The sequence below is a fragment of the Desmodus rotundus genome, chromosome 4 (assembly GCF_022682495.2).
Source record: "Desmodus rotundus isolate HL8 chromosome 4, HLdesRot8A.1, whole genome shotgun sequence".
NCBI lineage: Eukaryota > Metazoa > Chordata > Mammalia > Chiroptera > Phyllostomidae > Desmodus > Desmodus rotundus.
The window spans coordinates 137,309,640-137,332,363 of record NC_071390.1 but is presented as its reverse complement, the minus strand read 5'-3'; the positions used below and the strand labels follow the sequence as shown (position 1 = coordinate 137,332,363).

General features: G+C 39.6%; 1 protein-coding gene across 2 annotated transcripts in view; it reads left to right on the top strand.

The window, feature by feature from the left end:
• Positions 1-308: 308 nt before the first annotated feature.
• LOC112318563 (cyclin-Y-like protein 1) overlaps positions 309-22,724 on the top strand; it is a 41,394-nt gene continuing 18,978 nt past the window's right edge. The window contains exons 1-4 of one of the 2 annotated variants that reach the window (XM_024575802.2): positions 309-537; positions 9,057-9,131; positions 11,109-11,143; positions 20,703-20,803. In XM_024575802.2, the coding sequence (XP_024431570.2) occupies positions 309-537; positions 9,057-9,131; positions 11,109-11,143; positions 20,703-20,803 (440 nt within the window). The remainder of the gene's footprint in view (positions 538-9,056; positions 9,132-11,108; positions 11,144-20,702; positions 20,804-22,724) is intronic. The other variant, XM_024575806.2, reaches the window with a different exon arrangement.

Here is a 22,724-nt window from a genome sequence, read left to right as displayed (position 1 = left end):
CCGCTGTGGAAGGAGGAGGAGCTTCGGCTGTGCTCTCTTCTCGCAGTGGTTGTGGTTCTCAGCGGTTGTCTGATCCCCGCACCTTTTTAAAAAGTCAGGCTGCTCCCTGTCCTCCCAGATAGTCAACTCAGGGGAGGTGGCAGCAGCTCGACAGCATCACAGGTGGCAGCAGGGACTGGCCGCCCCTGATCCTGGCCCATGGTCCCCTAGTCCAGTGGCCCCTGCACTGCACAGGGCTTTGCCATTGTGTAGGGCGAGGGGGACTGCTGAGCTAAGGTGGGGACAGCAGCAAGGAGTGGAGGCGCCTCATGGGGAACAAACTGACCTGTTGCCTAATGCCCAACGCCAGCCACAAGCCAGGCCAGCGGCACTGTGGGTGGAGGGAGTCAGATGATGTATCTGGTGTCTACCAGGCGGGTTCCAGGAACTCGGCGGCAGTACCACCAGTTCCAACTGCCCTGGAACCTGCTGAGTTGAATTTCCACGCCTGCGAAGGCCACCATGTGCTGCACATCAGCGACCTGGAGATGCCCAAAGGTAAGGAGACAGCAGGCATTCTCTGCTCTCAGGTGCACCTCCAGTCTCCGCTGCACCCCAGAGTCCCCTGGAAGGGAGCCACCACATCTGGCTCCTTCATGCCCCTAGCCAGCTGGCTCTGGCTGGCGTCCTCACCCCTTATTCATTTCCCATCGTGTCTGACCAGTTTCTTTCCCTCTTAACTACCCAAATACCCAATTCTTTCCTCTATTTCCATTTTCCAACCTGGCCTGAGACACTCCAGTCCTCTGCCCTTCCTATTTATGGCTGTTTAATGTCTTGTGGGACCCTAAGGAGACTTTGAGTGTATTTTTCTCCCTTTTCTCAGTGAAAACGTGAATGTCCCATCTTCAGAGTATCCATTCCATCTCCCTATCCTTACCTATCCAGATGGTTCTTAAGTAAAGGAACCAGGTAGGGCCTAGTGGTTCCCTTTCTCCCACCCATTAAGATGATACTTGGAACAGTGCAGCCTCAAAGATTTTAGGGTTTGTTATTTCAATTCAAAATAGAGACTGACATAAGAAAGTCTATATGATGTTTCTGAGTAGGCTGTTTTCAGTTGCCTGGATAGAAGTTGGTTTATTCCTTATAACTATAATTTGAACACAAAAGGAAAGAAAATGGTGGGAGAGAGAACTTAAAGTTACTGAATAATGTGAAATGTTACTGCCACTACAGAGAATAGTTTATTTTTGTTTTCTTTTGCCCAAAGGAGAACCCATGGAGTTCTGATTACTTTAATATAACCACTTGGACACAAATAGGTCTTCAGTCTTACTTCAGTGACTGAACAGACTTCACTGTCGCACTGCCTGTTCTAAAGGAGCATGGGAGTGGCTCACCAGGCTGTTGGCTAAAGTTCCAGAGGAGAAGAATACAAATTTAGACTTTGTAACAAAGTGTTGGGAGTTAAGATGCCAGGTCCTGCACCAGAATGTTTGTCTCCATGGCTCCCTCTCCATTCTCTCCCCTCCTGCCAATAGATTCCTGTTTAACTGTAAGATTGTTGAGTTCTAAAGACCAAACTGCCAAGGGTGGGGGCAGGGAGAGGAAGGCAGAGAGATGAAATGTTTGGTTTACCCTGACTGGATAGCTTGGTAGGTTGGAGCATCATCCCCATAGGCCAAGGTGGCAGGTCCCATCCCCAGTCAGGTCTCATACAAGAATCAACCAATGAATGCATAAATAAGTGGAACAACAAATCAATATTTCTCTCTCTCCCTCTGTCCCACCTCCCTCTCCCCTCATCCTTTCTCTTTCTCTCCCCTCCCTTCCTTTCTCTTTCTAAAATCAATAAATAAATTAATTAAAATAATTCTAGGTAACAGTGTAGCTAATGAAGACTGTGTTTTATTTCACTTCATAGAGGAAATGCCTTATAGCTCTTATTCTATTTCAACTTTAGTTGAATGCAGGTCATATTTTCTAGTCTCTCCATAAAGTGGGCCTATCTCAGTTTAGTCCAGTCTTAATTACTTCCATTTGAAATTATTGTGTACAACTCAGAATCAACATTTATCCTTCCATCCTATGTGCATAAGTGCCTTACAACGGTAAGAATAAAAGTAGAAGTCATGACATAGCATGAATATACCACGTTTACTAGTTGAGATATTTTAAAGAGTTTGTTCTGGTGACACATTGAAGCTGAGAGTGCTCTGGACAAAGAGGGACTTGAAGAGAAGCTGGCAGAGGGCAGGTCACGTAACCAGGGTGAAGGATGGGACTGTAATGAGGAGTGTGAAATCAGAAAGTTGAAAACAAGTAGAGTTTGTGGGTATAGAATTTACATGTTTATATTAAATATGATATTTAAAATATTATTTCAACTTGTTTTTAATTTGGGGAGGGCATTTAATAAAGTGATAAGAGAAATCTCATCTTCAGCATTTGCCTGTTGTTTCCATAGAAACAAGGTCAGAACACCAAATATAAAGTACAAGCACATTGAAAATTTGCTTTTAATGTATTTATTTCAGACAATTTTATATCAGTTTCCCTGGAAACTAAGAAATACCTACTTAGATGTAAAACATTCTGGGTTTTTTTGCCATGGAGAGTTGAATTATTTGGTTACTTTTAAAAAATTACACATGAATGATGCTCTGCCTTGTTCTTCCGAAACAGAAGAATATGATTTCTTTAAATCATTTCAAAGAGACAATCTTAAGAACCTAGTACAAATTTCTGATAGACTTCAAAGGATTTCTCTACTACCTTGCCTCTAACAGAATGTCTACCACAACTGATGGTGTTATCTGTCAGCAACACACAAAAAGGACACTAAGTTTCTGTTATCCAATTTTACTACTACTCATCAACTTTTCGTAGAGCCTTTTGTGTTCTGATCTTACAAGCTTTGCTAATTTACCAGCTAAAGGTGCCTCTCAGTGACTCCTTCCTCCCCCTGCCCCTGAGGAGTAAGTAAGTAAGGAACTGGCAATATTATAAGGAAAAAACTCTGAGCAACAGATCTGTATTCTTTCTGGTAGTTATTTTAACCCAACTTTTCTGTGTGATAGTATTAATGAGCATTTGATGTAAAAGATTTAGAAAATATAGAAAATTCACTTATGCTCAGAATACTCAGAACTTTCCTAATATCTTGGTGTTTAATCTTCCCGAACCTTTTGGATGCATATAAGCTTAACATTGTGTTTATTTTACAAAAATGAGGCCACTTTTCATGTGCTGCTTTCTAACCCTTTGTTATAACAAGAAGTAATGACATAAGCTCCTGGAACTGTGCCTGACAGCCAGAGAGCACCCCCTGGGTGTGTCTCCACGCTGTGCTGGAGCCCCACTGCCGCCTTTCAGTAACTGCTCTGGTGCACCCTCACGTGGTGGAGCCGCTCAGTCACTACCTGTTCCTTAGGACTGGCCATCTTTTTTTCTTTCTTTTTTTTTTTTTAAAGATTTTATTTATTTATTTTTGGAGAGAGGGGAAAGAGAGGGAGAGAAACTTCAATGTGTGGTTACCTCTTGCGCGCCCCCTACTGGGAACCTGGCCCACAACTCAGGGATGTGCCCTGACTGGGAATTGAACCAGCAACCTTTGGTTTGCAGACTAGCCTCAATCCACTGAGCCACACCAGCCAGGGCTCTTTTTTATTTTTTAGTTGTATTTATTTATTTATAGAGACAAGGGAAGGGAGGGAGGAAGAGAGGGAGAGAATCATCAATGCAAGGAAGAAACATCAAATGGTTGCTTCTCATACACAACCTGACTGGAACTGAACTGGCAATCCACACATGTGCCCTGAACAGGAATGAAACCAGTGACTTTTCACAACTGAGCCAATACCGGTCAGGCTGGTTGGTCATCTTTCAAACTGAAACCATGCCCTGGCTGGTGGTTCAGTTGGTTGGAGCACCGTCCTGTGCAACTGTGTGTTCAATCCCCAGTCAGGGTGCATGCAAGAGAGGCAACAGATCAATGCTTCTCACCCACATCAATGTCTCTCTCTGTCTCTCTTTCTCTCTCCCTCCTCTCTCTCTTCCCCTCTCTTTCAAATCGATAAACATATCCTCGGGTGAAGATTTTCTTAAAAGTAAAACCGTACACATCCTATTGTATATGGTGTTCTAAAGCATTTTGGGGACAATTTTCATAACTGTCCTTCCACAACTTTCCATATTGCCTTATTTTCCATAACTTTCATAATGCCTTATTCTGGGGACAGATATGAAAATGGATGCATTGTACCTACAGGTAGAATTAAAATGATATGCTTCTTTATAACTTAATTAGTATGTAAGTTTTGTGGTTAAGATATTTTAGCACTAAATGTTTTTATCCCACATTTAAGTTATCATTGGCCTTTCACTGGACATTAGAACTCTTTTAGGTTTCTTGGGGTTTTGTGTCTTAATTCTAGATAACTCTACTCTAAGACCTGATAAAAATGTTGATCTTAGATGACAAATCAAAATCGCATTAGATAAAATCTTAAAAGATGTAAAACAATTGGGAGGAGCTTAACTGGTTTGGGGTACACAGAAACAGCCGTTTTTCGGGGCGCCATTCCAGATGCATGACACACAGAGGCATACGAGACAAAGGCCCTCCTCTAACTCAGGTGTTTCCGTTCCAGGAGACCCTAGGAGCCTACAGCACGTGAACAGTCAGGAACGTCATGGTGGTTAAAGACAGCTGCTCCCTTTAAGTGACATCGAGCAGTTCTAAAAATGAGAGGGAGCCCTGTGAAGAATGTGGCAGGAGAGGCTTGCATGCAGAGTTCCTCAGAAGGGAATAGCAGCGTGCAGGCCAGCCACAGAAAACAAGGGGAGGGGCATGGGGGTGGCTGTAGCCCAGTGAAGGGGATACCAGTAGGAATATGGTAGATTAAGGCCTTGTATGCCTAGTGGGCAAAATAAGAAATTTCGCCTAGTTGCAGTGTAGGATTACATGTAGGGAAACAATGCTGATTCTGTAAAGAGCGTGCAGGCCAGTGAGAGAGAGCAAAGTGCTGTGTGAGAATAGTCTGGAAACTGGGGGTCCAGGCAGGAGGATCGGACAGCAGCTCAAGTGAGAGCCAACAGTGGCTTGAACTATAACAAATCAAAAAAACAAAGGGCCTAAAATAGGCTGACTTAAAGAAATCAAGTACATCTAGATGTAGAATGAACAAGTCACAGAAAAAGAAAAGCAGATTCCCTTTAAACATGTCTTTACACATAAGAGAAATGCAAGCTACGCTGTAGTTTCTCTCCTGTTGGAAAAAGATCCATAAACTTGACATTGCATTCCTTGGTAAGGCTGTGAAGAAACAGTCAGCTTCATATGTCGCTGATGGAAATGCAAACTGGCTTGGCGACAGGAAGAGGATGTGCGCACAGTCTCACCAACAATGCGGATGGCATTAATCAAGAAATCCTACTTTGAGGAATTTATTCTGAGGACATACCTCACAAATATGAAACCACATATTCACAAAGTTCTTGTTGAATTATTTTTAAAATAAATATTGGAAATAACCCATGTCTAGAAAGGGACTGGTAAAAGAAACTGGTACATCTACACAGCAGACTACGATGGAGCTATCAAAAAGAATAAGCTACTTCTTTACTGCTAGGTGGCAATCTCCAGGATAAGTTATATAAAAAAAGAAACAGGACATACAGTAACCTACATGACAGAAGCAGGGGAAATATGTATTTGCTTATTAAAAATAATGCCCCCCCACTGAGAGAAATTTTGCTAATTGTGTGCCTTTTCTTCCTTTCCCATTAAAGGACAGAAAACACATAATTAGTTAAGATGCTGTTTGTGTATGGATAACGAGTGGACATTTCATATACTTTCCAATAAAATGCTAACTGTTCATATTTCTCTTGGAGTTAATTTGTGAAAGCTTTGTTTATGATTGTCTGTGCTCTATATGTAGTATATAAATTGGTCTTGCATTTCACTTGCTCCTCACGTGTTTTGAGTTAGGTAATACAGGAATTATATCTGTTTTACGTGTGAGAAGACAGGGTTCTGAGTGGTATAAATTGAGTTGTCAACGGTTTGAAAAATGAGGCCTGATAGAGCAGGAATGTAAACTCCAGACATGTGGCACATGGAAATAGAATTGATAGAATGACACATCATGTGAGCAGCTTTGGGGATACTACCTTTTTCCACACACACCCCCTTTTTTAGTGTATTAAAGGAATTAAACTTTAAGGTTAAGATAGCTAACATTCCATAATGTGAAAAAAGATGGAGGTAAATTGCTACTCAGAAATGTTCTTAAAAGTCCAAGACACTGAGCAAAGTACTTTTTGAAAATATTGTACGACAGCATCATGCAAATTGACAACATTAGGGCCCTAGTGGGTACAATACATCCAGTACGTACCCAGGACAGGCAACTCAGCAAAGTGGAAATGACACTGTTAACTGTGGTCAAACTGTGTAATCAAGGAAATGCAAATCACAGACACGGTGAGGTTCCTTATTCACGTAACTGGAATTAGTTTTCGAGTATCCGAAGCTGGGCCAGACTGAAGCTATGACGGAGCATTACCCACGAATGTGCCCTCATGTGTTTTAGAACGCAACGCAGTACATATTGAGCCGCTGAGCCATAGAAACGATCTAACCTTTTGGTGTAGTCATTTTATTTTCAAGAGCTTTTCTGAGGGGGTTTTAACAAGTGATTTAAAAATACTGTATACATGAAGATTTTCTTTTTTTAAAGTTTTATAACAATGGAACTTTGTAAGTACTTAAACTCTAATAGGAGGTCGGCTGGGTAAAGTATAGGAATAATATTTGATGGGCCATTATGTGTCCATTAAACAGCAAATATGCTTGCAAGTTAAAGAAAATCTACCTCAAAATAGCTTAAAATTTTTTAAAGAAAAGTATTGACTTGTCTTACCACAGTTTACAGAGTAAAAATCATGGTACTCCTTGATTCAGGAATTAAATGATCTCAGAACTTTTCTCAGTTCTGAGGTCATTTCCTGTTGATTTCTCCTGAAAAGGCTTCCCCTGCATGCTGGCAAAGGGGAGCCCACAGCTCCACATTCTCTAAAGATTGGGGTACAGCTATGTCTTTCTCTTCTGGTTCTTGGGAGGTCCAAGGCCAGCTGTGATTGATGGGTCAGCCCTGGGGCACGTGACCGCCCTAGAACCCTAGGTGTAGCGCAGGGAAGTTTCGCTTTTTGTTTGTTTTTTGTTACTTGAGCTAATTTTGACTTTCCCCCTCCCCCACATGTTGTCATTTCTCTTCTTCCAGCATTCCTGATCTTTGTATTTAGAGCCCACATCTTGGTTTGGGCAAGTGCGTGTGTATGCGTGTGTAAGTGAATTTAAGCCTGCTTCTTCTTTGATTCTGGTGCAAACTTTTCCTGGGCTTGCCACTGAAAATTTTAATTAAACTCTGTTAGGTCATAGGCACCAATACATAATATGGCTACTTCTGCAAACATTTGTTCTTATTCATTTTTATTCAACTGCAATGTATTTGCTTTATTTTTGGTGGGAAGTAGTCCTGATTTCTATCAGAAATCTAGCTTAGAGGCTGCCGTGACAGATTCTGTCTGTCACTTGGTGCAAACTCGATTAATTTTTCCATATAACTAGCATTGTCTAATTTTTCAAATATGTGGGAAAACACCTTTAAAATAACTTTATGGGTATTTTACATTAGAATGTTGAATAGAATAGTTTCTCCAAAAGCAGCTTAAGGAATTTTCGTGAAGGAAAAGGCAGTTGGTTTAGCTATGTAAATTTCTAGTGTTAACAGTGCCGTTAAAATGGATGGCTCTTAACCCAGGAAGTCCCAAATTACGTTTGTGCAAGATTCTAACTGCATTACTTGGAGGGGAAAAAAAAAGATTCTAGGTAAATAGATTTGTGAAATGATGTGTTAGATATTATTTATCACTAGACTGATTCGCTTTTAACATATCAATGAGCGTTTTGATTCTCTAAGAACCAAGGACATAGTTTATTTAAATTTGATCACCAAATCCCTTTTAAAAAATAAAACCATTATTATGTGGCTTGGGAAGTACTGCCTTAATCAATAGTCTCTCAGGATCTTGGCCCACTTTCTTACAAGATTGGCTAAGTGGTTTGAGAAGGACGTTACTGAGGACTATCAAGGGTTTGTTTTTTAAATTGGTAACTTCATTATTCCATATAGTGAGAAACTTTGTGTTATTAAAATTCAAGTACCTGTTTTGTATTCTGGCCTAAATAGATCATCCCATCTTGGTGCAAGGTGGACTCCAGGCAGACCTACCTTTACATAGGTGCAGCAAATTCTTTTTATAAGCAGCCTTATAATCAGCTCCAGAAAGTGTTTTTATTGAAGCCCCAAATTAATTATGCAGCATGGAAGGAAGAAGTGAGACTAGCTTTGGAAATGGAGGGCGAAATTTAAAAATCACTCTGATGAGAGTATTAAGAGTCACTAGCATGCAAGTCCCTGCAGATTGGTGCACTGGGCTTTCATGCTGCCCTTTTAACTCTGCCACGATGAATAGCCCCAGGTAAACTCCAGCTAACTGATTCATTTCTTGGATGGAATTAGAATTAGCCTAAATGTCTAAAGAACATTTACCAAAAACAACTCGCTTGGTTTGGGCATATTTGATACATTAGCTAGTATCTGCTACTTGTTGGCCACAGTGTAGCTTCTAGAGACTGTTCCTGGAATTTGCTAGTAATATCAGCACAAAAGAGAGTGACTGTATTTCTAATTGATAAGTAGAAGGGGGAATCACATATGTGATTCACCTAAAAGTTTTATAGATTATTTAGATGCAAGTTAAAAAAGAAGGTCTAAGACGTAGCCTGTTTCTTTTCCACCTGTATAGAGAGATTCCACAGTTTTGTATTTTCCCAGTAGAATTTTACATTTTGCCTTCACTAAAATTAACTTGTTACACTACTAAAAGCTCTTCCCAACACTGTTAAAAGTAATTAAAATTGGTGTGTAGCTCTTTTTAAAATTATGTATTTTTCTATTCAGCCAAATTATTATGCTTTTTCTCTTCCTCTTCCTCCTCTAAAGAGCTGACTTCAGAATTAATACCATCTGACCACCCAAGGGCAAGCACGATTTTTCTGAAGAAATCTCAAATGGATGGTAAGTCAGGATAGGATTTAGGTCACAGTTAGGTTTTATTTGAACAAATCAAAAAATCAGTTGTCTATCTATGAGGATTGAGTTTGTGATTTGGGCTTTATTTTTATAGTTCTCAACAAAATCATCCTATCACATCTAAAGCTTTTTTCTAACTTTATTTTTATTGTTGACACTATTACACATGTCCCCATTTCCCCACCGCCCCATGTTCACCTCCACCCAGTCCCTGCCCCCCCTTCCCTGTGGCCCTCACCCCACTGTTGACTGTGTCTATGGCTTATGCACCTAGGTTCTTTGGCCAATCCCTCACCTTCTTTCACCCAGTCCCCCGGCCCCCTCCTCTGTAATAGCTGTCAGTCTGTTCCATGTGTCCATGCCTGTTTCTGTTTTGTTCATCAGTTTTGGGGTTTTTTTTTTCCATTAGATTCCACATATAAGTGAGATCATGTGGTGCTTGTCTTCCTCTGACTGGCTTATTTAATTTAGTATAATAGTCTCCAGGCCCATCCATGCTCTCATGAAGGGTAACAGGTCCTTCTTTTTTTTATAGCCACTTACTGTTTCATTGTGTGAATGTACCACAGCTTTTTATCCACTCATCTACTGATGGGCACTTGGGCTGCTTCCAGATCTTGGCCAGCGAGCTAGTCAAAATCCTGTCATCCTAATGTAATGCTGCCAAGGTACATCAGAGCAAACATAGCCCGACGGTGTTCCCCTGAAGCTTAGCATCAGCATGTGAAACTAGTGTCAGTTCGCTGTGTCCAGTTTGTTTTAGGATAAGGATCAGAACTATAGGATTCTAACACTTCTGCTTGCCTGCCTATTTTCTTTAATGTTACGTAAAATCAAGTTTATTTTCATGGCAGGCATGCATTTTGCCTGTCTGGAGCTGATCATCTTACTTAGGGTTGCTATGTTTCTCAGTTTCCTCCGGAGCCGTGGGCCGCTGTCATGTAGAGAGAGTGGTGACAGTATAGAAAAAGCTGTCCCATGCCCCTCTCTTCTGTCCTGAGGAACGTGTGGCTAGGATGACCCTCCCACATTAACAGAGGCAGTGTGGGAAAACCAAGCACAGCCCAGATCCACTTTGGAGCTTTTGCTCTTCTGGCATTTGTTAGAGCAAAACGGTTTCGTGTGCTGTAGATATGTTCAGTTAAGTTAGCCACAGTCATTTTAAAATTTAAATTTAAATGGGTTACTCTTCAAATGAGTAAAGACCCATTTAGGTTTTGTAGTCAGATATTTTAGTTGATCACTAATAAGTGGTTCGGGATGCTTTGGGGGTTGCTGGTGCATTTACGGATTAGTGCCTGAACAGAAACTGGTTCTGAGAGCTGTCAGCTATTAGATCCTGGTGATTCAAGCAAGGTGGGTAAATGTATAAATGCAAAATTAGAAACTAGCCCTGGCTGGTGTGGCTCAGTGGATTGAGCGCCGGACTGCGAACCAAAGGGTTGCCAGTTCGATTCCCAGTCAGGACACATGCCTGTGTTGCAGGCCAGGTTCCCAGTAGGGGGCGCACGAGAAGCAACCACACATTAATGTTTCCCTCTCTTTCTACTCCCCTTTCTCTTTGTCTAAAAATAAATAAGTAAAATCTTTAAAATCAAATAAAATGAAATAAAATTAGAAACTACTGAATAGTGGTTCAGAAATGTAACAGGTAAAATTTTTTATTAGCTAAGTTTTTCACCTGGCCTAATTTGCTTTGTCCTTTTCTTCCGTATATGGAGAGGCTTTTATTTGTACCTAATATAGAATACCTGTTAGGTTAAGAAGTAAAAGTTAAATTTTAGATTTTACTTTATGGGATTAATCTTACCAGGTGACTTAAATTATTAATTTTGTTGGAAATTATTTAAAAATAGAATAAAATGTTGTCTTATTTTGTATGTTGATAATCTGTCAGATAGTAACTTTTGTTTTTCTATGGCATTATTATCAGAATTAATCAGTTAATTTTTTTATTCTTAGTACAAGGAAAGAGGAAGAAGAACAATTCACATCATGTAAGTAAACAGTTGGAAAGTTAAGTAAGAAACTAACAATATGAATTGAAAATTATCTGCCATGATTTTTAAAAATACATAATGTACCCAGCATCATTAGCATGGACCTGTTTTTGTGGACTTTCTAAATCTCTTCTATTATCTTAATTATCAAATGTACGTATTTAGAAAAGGTTTTGGCTTTGTAATGCCCATTGTTTTAAAGAGTTCTGACATTTAAGTTAAATTTCAGTAATGAAGTTGGTGGTACAAAGAGCTGCCTTCATTTTTTAACCTTATTTTTTAACAAGATGAACAACATTATAGCTAAGCTAATTTTTAGCACTATTGACTTCCTGTCATAGCAGGTGAAAGCTTAGCTTTCTCACTCCTCTGTCCCCTGAACATGTATCATGGTGTTTATTAAATCAGAATTGATGTTTACATTATTACGAATATGCACGTACTTTTTCCTGCTGAGTCATGTAGATCTCTGGCTGTGCCTCCTTGTACGCCCCTCATTCTTCTTCTCAGATACGACTGCAGTCTGAGCACATCCACGCTTCTCCAGGACAGTCCAAACCCCTCTTCCTAGTCAACAAGATCTCACGTAGCCAGATGCAACGAGAGGCCGGATTCTCTGCTTTCAAAAGTAACTTCTTTTGTGCCTAACAATCTAGTGATTTGGCAGAGAACGATGACTACCAGACAGAAATACTACATTTATACTACATTAACTGCCTACTTAGTTCATCTTCCCAAACAAGGCTTCATTTCTGTGTATGTGGAATTTTTTGACTATATACCATTTCCTGTTTCTAACAGCTCTTTTCTCCCTGAAAATGCTGGAACATTTGTCACAGGCCTGTCAAAAATGTTTTCCATTTCCTAAACACATCTGCTACATTTTTTATCGGAAACAATCTTCCCCAGACTTTTGTCATCCTACTCTGGTATAGACTGGTTTTCCCTGGGCCTGCTCTGTTCCTGTTTTTTTTGTTTTTTGTCTTTTTTGGGGGGGGGAGGTTGGCATATTTCTTTGAAATCTTTTGGGATCTCATATAACTGCTCTCTTGTGTTGGATCCCCTGTGTCCTAGATCAATGGTTTTCAACCTTTTTTGTCTCATGGCACACATAAACTAATTCCTAAAATTCTGTGGCACACCAAAAAATATATTTTTTGCCAATCCAACAAAAAATAAGTATAATTTTGATTCATTCACACTGGATGACCATTGTTGTGTTGGCTGTTGTCATCTTTTTTTTTTATTTGACAATCTAAGGGAAAAGAGATCGGAGCCCCTGACTAAATTGTCAGGTATTGCATGTTTTACCAATTCTTGCAGCACACCAGTGTGCCACTGGTTAAAAACCGCTGTTCTAGATTGCATGTTTTCCCCTCTCTCGTTATATTCCCTTGTTTTACTGGAACACATTTCCTCGGGAAAGGATACATGGACAGAAATGTTTAGAGATCTAGCCTCTCTGAAATGCCCCCTATTTAACAAACTATAGAATTCTAGGCTAAAAATAAGTATTGCAGTTCTAAAGACATTTCTATTCTTTTCTCATTACAGCATTGCTCCTAAATCCGTAGACATTGTATGTCACCAATTTTAATCATTTTCACCCCATCCATTTCTTCTCTGGAAGTGTTTAGAATCTTCTCTATCCCTGGGATTCTGAAATTTTGTATGGTTTGGTACATGCCCTTTTGATTTCATTGTGGCCAGTAAGACTGAAGGTTTTCCCCGGCCGGTGTGGCTCCATTGTTTGGAGTGCTGTCCCGCAACCAGAAGGTTGCATGTTCGGTTCCGGGTCTGGGTACATACCTAGGTTGCAGGTTTCATCCCTGGTCCAGGCGCATACAATCCCCAGCCCAGGTGGGTGTGGGAGACAACTAGTTGGTATTCCTCTCTCACACTGAGGTTTCTCTCTTTCCTGTCCTTTCTTCCTACCTCTCTCTCTAAAAGCAATGAAAAAAATGTCCTAGGGTGACGGTTTAAAAAAACAAAACAAAGACTGCAAACTGCAGTCTGCAAAGACTGCAGATTATTGGAAATTTTTTTTGTTTCTTTGATATTTTCTCTATTCCTTCTTTTTCCTAGTACTCCTATTACTCAAAAGTTGGAATTCTTAAACAAGTATTCCCGCATGGATCTCTAATTTTTTCCCCCTCTTATTTTCCCTTTTGTCTCTTTCTACTTCCTGGATATTTCCTTGACTTTATACTCCAACCCTTCAATAATTCTTTGTTTTATCTAGTTTTGTTTTTAATTTATAGTGTTCTCTTATATAATGTCATTCTCTTTTAATAGCATTTCATTCTTTTACCAATGCATTTTTTGCCTTTCTGAGGTTAGATTTGTTTTTAAGTTTTTATTCGTTCCTGAATTTTATAACTCCCATTAATTTTCTTTTCTTTTTTTATGATAGTTCCCCTACATAGGGCAATCCATTTGCTAATACCATATATTCTAAGTTGCTCTATTAAAGTAATCACTAAAAAACATGTCTTAGCACATAGATTTTAGGAAAAGTTTTCACTTTTTTATGAGTTCAGGTTTTTGGTGTTTTATTTTTTTTAATTATATCATGTTGATTATGTTAATACAGTTGTCTTGATATTTCCCCCTTTGTCCCCTTCCATCCAGCACACCCCACTCCCTCAGGCAATCTCCCCACCATAGTTCATGTCCATGGTCATGTGTGTAAGTTCTTTGGATACTCCATTTCCTATACTCTACTTTATATCCCAATGGCAATTCTGTAACTCCCTATTTGTACTTCTTAATCCCCTCACCTCTTCACCCACTCTTCCCCACGCCCCCTTCCATCTGGCAACCATCAAAACACTCTCTGTATCCATGATTCTGTCTCCGTTCTTCTTGTTTGCTTGGTTTGTTTTTCAGATTCAATTGTTGATAGATTTGTATTTTTTGCCATATTACTGTTCATAGTTTTGATTTTCTTCTTTGTCTTAAGTAAGTCCTTTAACATTTCATATAATAATGGTTTGGTGATGATGAACCCCTTTAGTTTTTTTCTTGTCTGGGAAATTCTTCATCTGCTCTTCAATTCTAAGTGATATCTTTGCTGGGTAGAGCAATCTTGGATGTAGGTCCCCACTTTTCATGACTTTGAATATTTCTTACCAATCCCTTCTAGACTGCAAAGTTTCTTTGGAGAAATCAGCTGACAGTCTTATGGGAGCCCCCCTGTAGGTAACTAACTTGTTTTCTCTTGCTACTTTTAAGACTCTCTCTTTATCTTTAACCTTTGGCATTTCATTAATGTGTCTTGGAGTGGGCCTCTTTGCATCATCTTGTTTGGGACTCTCTGTGCTTCCTGGACTTGCATGTCATTTCCTTCACCAAATTAAGCAAGTTTTCTTTCATTATTTTTTCAAATAGATTTCCAATTTCTTGCTCTTTCTTTTCTCCTTCTGGCACCCCTATAATGCAAATGTTGGACCTCTTGAAGTCCCAGAGGCTACTTTTGAAAATACTATCCTCATTTTGGGGGATTCTTTTTTCTTCTTGATGTTCTGATTGGTTGTTTCTGCTTCCTATGTTCCAAATCATTGATTTGATTCTCAGCTTCATCCACTCTACTGTTGTTTTCCTGTAAATTGTTCTTTATTTCAATTAGTGTATCCTTCATTTCTGACTGGATCTTTTTTACATTGCTGAGGTTCTCACTGAGTTCCTTGAGCATCCTTATAAACAATGTTTTGAATGCTGCATCTAATAGATTGCTTATCTCCATTTTGTTTAGCTCTTTTAGTTTTGATCTGTTCTTTCATTTGGGCCATGTTTGTTTGTCTCCTCATTTTGGCAGCCTCCCTGTGTTTGTTTCTATGTATTAGGTAGAGCTGCTTTGACTCCGTGTCTTGGTAGTATGGTCTAATATAGTAGGTGTCCTGTAGGGCCCAGTGCCACAGCTTCCCCTATCACCCAAACTCAAGGTGTTCCCTTTGTGCTCTGAATACACCCTCCTCTTGTAGTTGAGCCTTGGTTGCTGTTGGCAGATCAATGGGAGGGATTTACCCAGGCCAGTCGGCTGCAAGGACTGGCTGTGACCACTTACTACCAACCTCTGCTTTCCGTGGTGGATTAGCTGTGCAGAGGCAGGGAGGTGAGTAGTGTTCCCACATGGTCTGTAGCTGTCCACTGAGTGCATTGGCCCTGGCGTTTCTCTGGTTGTACAGACCAAGGTCAGCTGCCACCTGTGTTTTGCGTGGACTGACCTCCCTAAGCTATAAAGCAGTCTGAGATGGCTGCTACTTGTGTTGAGCTTGAAGATTCCCAGGTAAAGCCAAGCTGTGAACTAGGTTGGTTGCTGCTAGTGCTGGGCCTGCAGGTCACTGAGGCCAGCTGTTGCTTGTTTGAGAGGATTTAGGAAGTTGTGAAAAGCGACTTGCATAGGCCCGTAAGTTGGGTGGGGCAGTCTCTGGAGATCTCCAAAGAAGGGCAAACAGTGTTAGATAGGTTGATGGAGTCTCAGGTATGGCACCAGCTTGCCAGTTCTGTGGGGGGAGAGTTTAGGAAAGGACAATGGCCTCTGCTCACTTTTATGCCAGACATTTTAGCTTCTCCCTGTATGCCACTGGTGCCTTTCAAGCTGCTACTCCAGTGCTAAAGATCAGAGAGATTAAGTCTCAGTGAGTGAGTCCGTGTATGGGTTCTTTAAAAGGAACTGCATGGAATTCCAGTTTCTTCCACCAACTCAACCCCTGCTTGTTTTTGCAGCTGGCAGTTGTGGGGACTTATCTTCCTGGCACTGGAACCCTGAGCTGGGGGGCTTGGTGTGGGGCTGAGAATCCTTGCCCCTGGGACATCCCTCCTGAATTTTTACCCACAAGATGTGGGTGAGGGACCAGCCCATTCCATGTCTGCACCCCTCCTACTGCACTGGATGGGTGTGGTTTCTTTAATTCCATGTTGTCAGACTTCCAATCCACTCGATTTCTGATGGTTCTGAGTGATTGTTCTTCTGTATTTTAGTTGTAATTTTGATGTGGCTTTACAAAGAGGCAAGCCATGTCTTCCTATACCACCATCTTGAACAGAAGCCAGATTTTTATTTTTATTTTACTTTTTTTTAATTAAATTTATTGAGATATATAAGATTATGTAGATTTCAAATGTACCTTTCTATGATACATGATCTGTATATTGCATTGTGTGCCCACCAACCAAAGTCAAATCATCTTCTGTCACCATATATTTGGCCCCCTTTACCTTTTACTAACCCCCCACACCCTTTCCTCTGGTTACAATTACACTGTTGTCTGTATGTATGATTTTACTTTTATATCCCACATATGAGTGAAATCACATGGTTGTTAGCTTTTTCTGACTGACTTATTTTGCTTAGCATAATACTCACAGGGCCCATCCATGTTGTTGCAAATAGCAGTATTTCATCTTTTCTTACGGCTGAGTAGTATTCCATTGTATATATGGACCACATCTTCTTTATCCACTCATCTATCGGAGGAAACTTTGGTTATTGCCATCTGCTGGCCACCATGAATAATGCTGCAATGAATATAGGAATGCATATATCTTTGCAAATAAATGTTTTCAAATTTTGGGGGTAGCTACCCAGAAGAGAGATGTCTGGGTCATATGGTATTTCTATTAAATTTTTGAGGAAGCTCCATACTGTTTTCTGTGGTGGCTGTACCAGGTTATATTCCCACCAGCAGTGAATAAGGATTCCTTGCTATAACTTGGCTTGTTGACAATAGCCATTCTGCTTTGAACTCTCTTACTTGTTGGCTTCCCTCAGATGTGTGGTAGTCCCTGCCTATCTTTTCATATCAAATTGGAAGAACTAGGAGTGAGCAGAACTTTTGTTAACTGACAGAGCTTCACTACAAGAACTTGGGGGCTAAATTCTGAGCCTGCCTTGGGTTCTGTAAAACAAACTTGTTTTCTTACTCCTGTCCAAGACACTCTCTCTAGGCACCAAGGTTGTGCTTCCTGTCACTTGTCACTGACTACTCCTTTTTGTAGTCTTCAACGTTCTTTATTTTTTTATTGTTGTTCAAGTACAGTTGTCTCCATTTCCCCACCACCACCTTCCCCCTCAATCCTAACCCGCTTTGGCTTTTGTAGTCTTCAACTTTCAAATATTAAAAATCATGTGCTGTTTATCCTATAGAGTGTAGCTTTTTTTATGCCTTTAATTCTAATGAGATATCTCTGAAAGTAAGGGGAGAGGAAATAGATTTGTGGTCAGTCCACCATGTTTAACTGAAATTTAGAACCTATATTTAAAGTAAATCAAAGTTTAAAATTTCAATTCCATAAAATTAATGATATTCAGAGAATATTTTTGGTTATACCTATAATTAGCATACAATACGTTTCTACTAAAGCCTTGATTAAGAATTCTATTCAAACCATGCACTGTGCCATATTGTCCCATTTATTTGCAACATAGAGCATTTTCATTAACGTATAAAGTGTTAGAAAGTTTAAAGTTAATTAAGAGTCATTAATTCTTAATATCCAAAACTTGTCTTATGAAAAAGTAGAGGAAAAACAGTATCTTTCAGCTTTATTTTGTAATAGGCACAATAGGTGGGGGCATGATTTCTATAGGTACTTGACTTGATAGTAAGGTTTGGGGTGTCACGTATTAAGTTTCTAGGCATGATTTTTTTTTCTGGTCTTTGCTGTTGAATTTAGTAACCCCTTCCCTTTCTTGTGAAGATTGTAAAAGTTCATCTACTCTGTCACTAGTGCTGAATGAATGAAAGAAGATACGGTAGGATACAGTATCCGAAAAGTTGGACACCCTAGACTACTAAGTACTTGGTACTGAAAATTTTGAATTGTTGGGGGTGGGCCTGAAGTGATGGCAAAGTGTTCCATGTTTCTTCGGTTGGATCTAGCCAGTAGACTCTAAGTTGTTGATTTACTGAATGGGCCTCTATAGGGCTGTGAGCCATGTCTAATTTAAAAATTTTAAATGTTTTAGGACTAATATTTTCAAAGACAAACCAGTGTGCATTCATAATAGAAAAAATTTTAAATAGAGGAAAATGGGAGCATAGATCATCCATAGCTTTACCGAATAGTCTATTTTTTTGTCTATGCTTATTACTACCCCATATATAGGTTTCTGCTCATAACTGACTTTATTATTGTGTATTACATGCCATATTATGCCTTCATAGTAGTGATCTTAAAAGGTAACCTTCCATTTGGAATAAAAGTATTTGAATGAATTTTTATATTTTATGCTATATTTTTTGAGGTCCCAAAAGTAAACTACATGTTAACAGCATAGCTTAGGGAAATATTAGAGTTTTAGCTATAGTTAAACATTTCTAGCATGAAGGTACATTTATTCCTCCAAATAGTGATTCTTTAAAAAAATATATGCCATCTGGCATATTTTTCATTAATGAAGAATAAGTGGCTTTGAAGTAAAACTTATAGAACAGGCAGAATGGTGTTTTATATAATATAAAGTTATTTCTGATTATTGGCTACTGGCAATTTTTAAATGCTCTGCCTTGTAAAAGATATCAACTAGCTCGATTTTCTTCCTGTTCTAACTTTTGTGTACTTGTGGGGGATACTGATGGGAAAGTATGCCCACACAATGAAAGCTATTTTATATTAACATGAGGGAGGAAGGCTTGTCTGAATTAGTTTATAAAAATGCAACAAAACTGATAGAGTAGACGGTTAGACAGACATGAACAGAGTAGGAACAATAGGCCAACTATGGAAAGTCACCAGGGTGGAAAGCCCTGGGTACCTAGCAACAGGCAAAGCTGGAAAACCAAGTATTGTAGGGTGGCACCTGGCCTCCACAGTGACATTTGCTCCCCTAGCATATTGAGGCTCATGTGGTTTAGACCCCCTGACCTTTCATATCACTGGCCATGTGGTTCAGATTCTCCTCTGAACTCTCCTCCCCTGGCATATCGGCCCCCTGAGAGGAGAAACAAGGGGGCTGGAGAATAGCCTCTCAGGACTCCCACACAGGCCCTTGCACCACCACTCCCTCCAGAATTGAGCCCTCAGGCGAATGAGGTTCTGACCTGCATCAATTAACTTTAGGAACAAAGCTTTAGTCTATTGGCCACAGAGACAGAGTTTTGGTCAAACTAGAGATAACATCTAGGCCTCAGTTGTGTTTCAGCTCCAGGCCCAGGAAAGCAGCAAAACCAGGTGAGGTGACACCATGACTGACATCAGGACCAGCTGCAATGACTAATGACCCCTGCCCTGGCACCAATCAGTGGAGACCATGACCCTGAGGGGACACACCTGAAAAGCTGATGAACATTCTCTTGAGATCCTACCCTGAGACATCCCCTAAAATTTCTGCCTTTAGATAAAAACCCTTAAGACGAAGGATCCAGCTCGCTCTCGCTCTCTCTCTCTCTCTCTCTCTCTCTCTCTCTCTTTCTCTCTCTTTCTTTCTCTTTCTTTCTCTCTCTTTTTCTCTCTATCTCAGCTGTGGCCTTCCCCACCCTCTTCTTAGGCATGCTTCTCTTTGGTGCATACCCACACTTTCCATCCCCTTTTTCCCTCAAGCATGTATATCCTTGGCTTCTTTCTCCTGAGTTCCAAGGACCCTTCTTTTGCCTCTACCTTTTTTCCTGAGTCCACACAACTGAGCTGGCTCACTTTTTCTACCTCTGTGATTTCTAAATAAACTTTCTCTTATAATTGAGAAACTGGGATAAGTGGCTGCTGGCAGAGGTGTCTGGGAGGTAGAAGCGGGGAGGGACTTCAGCTAGCTGGGAAAAGGAGGAAGAGAAAGGCCTTGTAGGCAGAACAGCATGAGGTAAGGCAGGGTCCTGATGGGTGTCAAGTAACTTAGAGAATAGAATTAACATTTAGAAATGAGTGGAAAGTATTCTCTGAGGTCCTCATTTGAGTAATGCACTGTTAGTCTTATTTAAACATGAAGTGGGAGTGAAATTCTCAGACTTGTCTGATCTGTTTTGTAGATGTGAAAGGATCTTAAAATAATACTTCTGAATCTTCTAGATAAGGCAACTGATGCCCAAAGACACCTCTGGGCCACCAGCTCGTCAGCCATCGGGCAGCCCCAGCACAGCGCACACCCCCCTCTACCCCGGGGAACGTTGGTTTTGTCGCACTGACTCCTGAACTGACATTTAGAGTTGGCTTTCATTTACTTCACTAAAAATGCTCTTGCTTCAGTATTACATCAGGCATTATGTTTTAATGTAGTAAATAGCAAGAACAGAATTCTCAGCTGCTTTTCATTTCTTAAGAAAAAGTCTGAAATCTTATTCTAAATGCTTTACACTATTATAATGGGAATTCATCATAAATGTTTGCCATGTTTGATTATAGGTGTCATTTTATAACCTAATCCTCAAATCTCATCTGTGGAAGTTAGAGTATTTAATGGGTTTCCCATAGAGCTGCACCTGATGTCACACTAAAGCAGTTCAAGGAGTATAAGAAAAATCTTAATGTCTAATCGATCGGCGTTTTAACCAAGAAAAAACCCCACAATTCTATAAGTTTAACTTACTGTGACATTTTAAAAAACATTTCTCTTACCCTTCAGGTATCTCTAAGTCACCTTACTGAAAAGTACAGCTCGTGCTCAACGATATTTTTAGATGACAGCACAATTTGCCAGCCTAACCTTGGAAACACTATACAGTGGTGAGTGCAAGCCGGTTGCCTGGGCTCACTAACAGACCCCCATGCTAAGAGCACCCTGCCCATATGTAATTTTAGTCATTTCATCATCCTTTTCAGTGACCAGGTGAAGAAAGTGATGTCAATCATATATGGATTTCAAGGACCTAAACATGAATTTTCAATGTCCATTTTACTCTTAGAGTGGATGGAAGAAGGGAAAGCCAGTTGGCAAATAAAAAATCTCCCCCAAAAGTATTTATCTTTATTTCATGCATTACTGTTCTTGAGACATTGTTGAACACAATGAAAGGAGAGGTGCTTTTTATTGATTCTTTCTAGAAAACATTTTCTTTATGAGGTTCAGGCCTAAAACAAAGTGTACTACTTTTTTCTCTCTAAAAAAAAAAGTTATTGTTGCTCAATTACAATTGTCCCCATTTTCCCCCATTACCCTCGCCTGCCCCACCCAACCCCCACTTTCTACATTCAGTCCTCCCCTCTCCCTGTTGTCCTTGTCCATGGGTCCTTTATACATGTTCCTTGACTTGACTCTTCCCCTTCTTTATCCGTCATCCCGCCCTTCTGATTACTCTCAGTTTGTTCTTTATTTCCATGTCAATTGCTCTATTTTGCTCACTTTTTTATTTTGTTGATTAGGTTCCACTTACAGGTGAGATCATATGGTATTTGTCTTTCACCGCCTGGCTTATTTCACTTAGCATAATGCTCTCTAGTTCCATCCATGCTGTCACAAAGGGTAGGAGCTCCTTCTTTCTTTGCACTGCATAATATTCCATAGTGTAAATGCACCATTGTTTTTTGATCCACTCATTTACTAATGTGTGCTACTGTAGAGGCTACTCTTGGAAGAAGGAACAGCTTGTCCCCTACTGGCACCAGAGTGTATCTGCATTTAAATTTAATTGGATTTTGTCAGATTTCCATCATGGTACATTTTTTCCCCACACTATTTCTATATTAAAATTCACTTCTTCTTCCAGAAAAAAAAATGCATCAAACCAGTCTTAAGAACAACTTTTCAAGTTAATTTCTTTATGGATAAAATTTGTTCAACTGCGGTTTTAATTTAATAAATATATTAAATTTAGTTATATATGTATATGTATAGATATATAAATATATCTCCAAGATACTCTATCAGTCCATATATAAGAAAATCACAGCAAAAACAAGTGAGAGATTGCAGATGCACTTTAAAAACACCCTAAGATGAAACTTTCAATCTTATTTAAGAGCAAAATAAAACCAAAATATGATGTAGAGCTTCCTGAATCCTGCTGGGGTCATCCAAGGAACAATGCCAATGTCTCCCTGGGATATGAGTGTTGAGTTTTCAGAAAACATTTTGGGAAATGCTCCTTGAAAATATTAATATTCTCATTCCTAATTTTATTATTCAGTCTTAAAAACATAATTTGCTTATGAACTTAATGTTGTTTCCATTGTACCAACTTTTTTTGCTAATTAAATTATCAATAACTTCTACTTTAATTAAAAACAGCAAGTTCACAATCATAATAATGTACCTTTTTTCTCTCACTCGTAACAGTAGTTGAGATCAGATTGTGTGATCAGAAGGAGCAAAAATTGAGCCCCTTCTCTCTCCAGAGTCCTGAGCTTGGCACCTATCACATAATCACTGAATGTTTTTATTCAGCCAGAACATGAAATCCATGAGTAAAAACCCCCTTGACTTTGGCTCAATTCCACAGCTTCTCTTGAATTCAAAGATTCTAATGTTATAGTATATAATTCAAAAGTAGTTTTAAAAAGTAACCTTGCTCATACAAGTAGTTTTTATGTGTCTCATCTTCACATTAATCTAATATATGGAAGTAGAGTAAGTTTATTTGCTCTCATTAAATGTCGAAAATGCTCATTCAGTACATTTACTATTGATTGGTAAAATAAAGGTTTACTG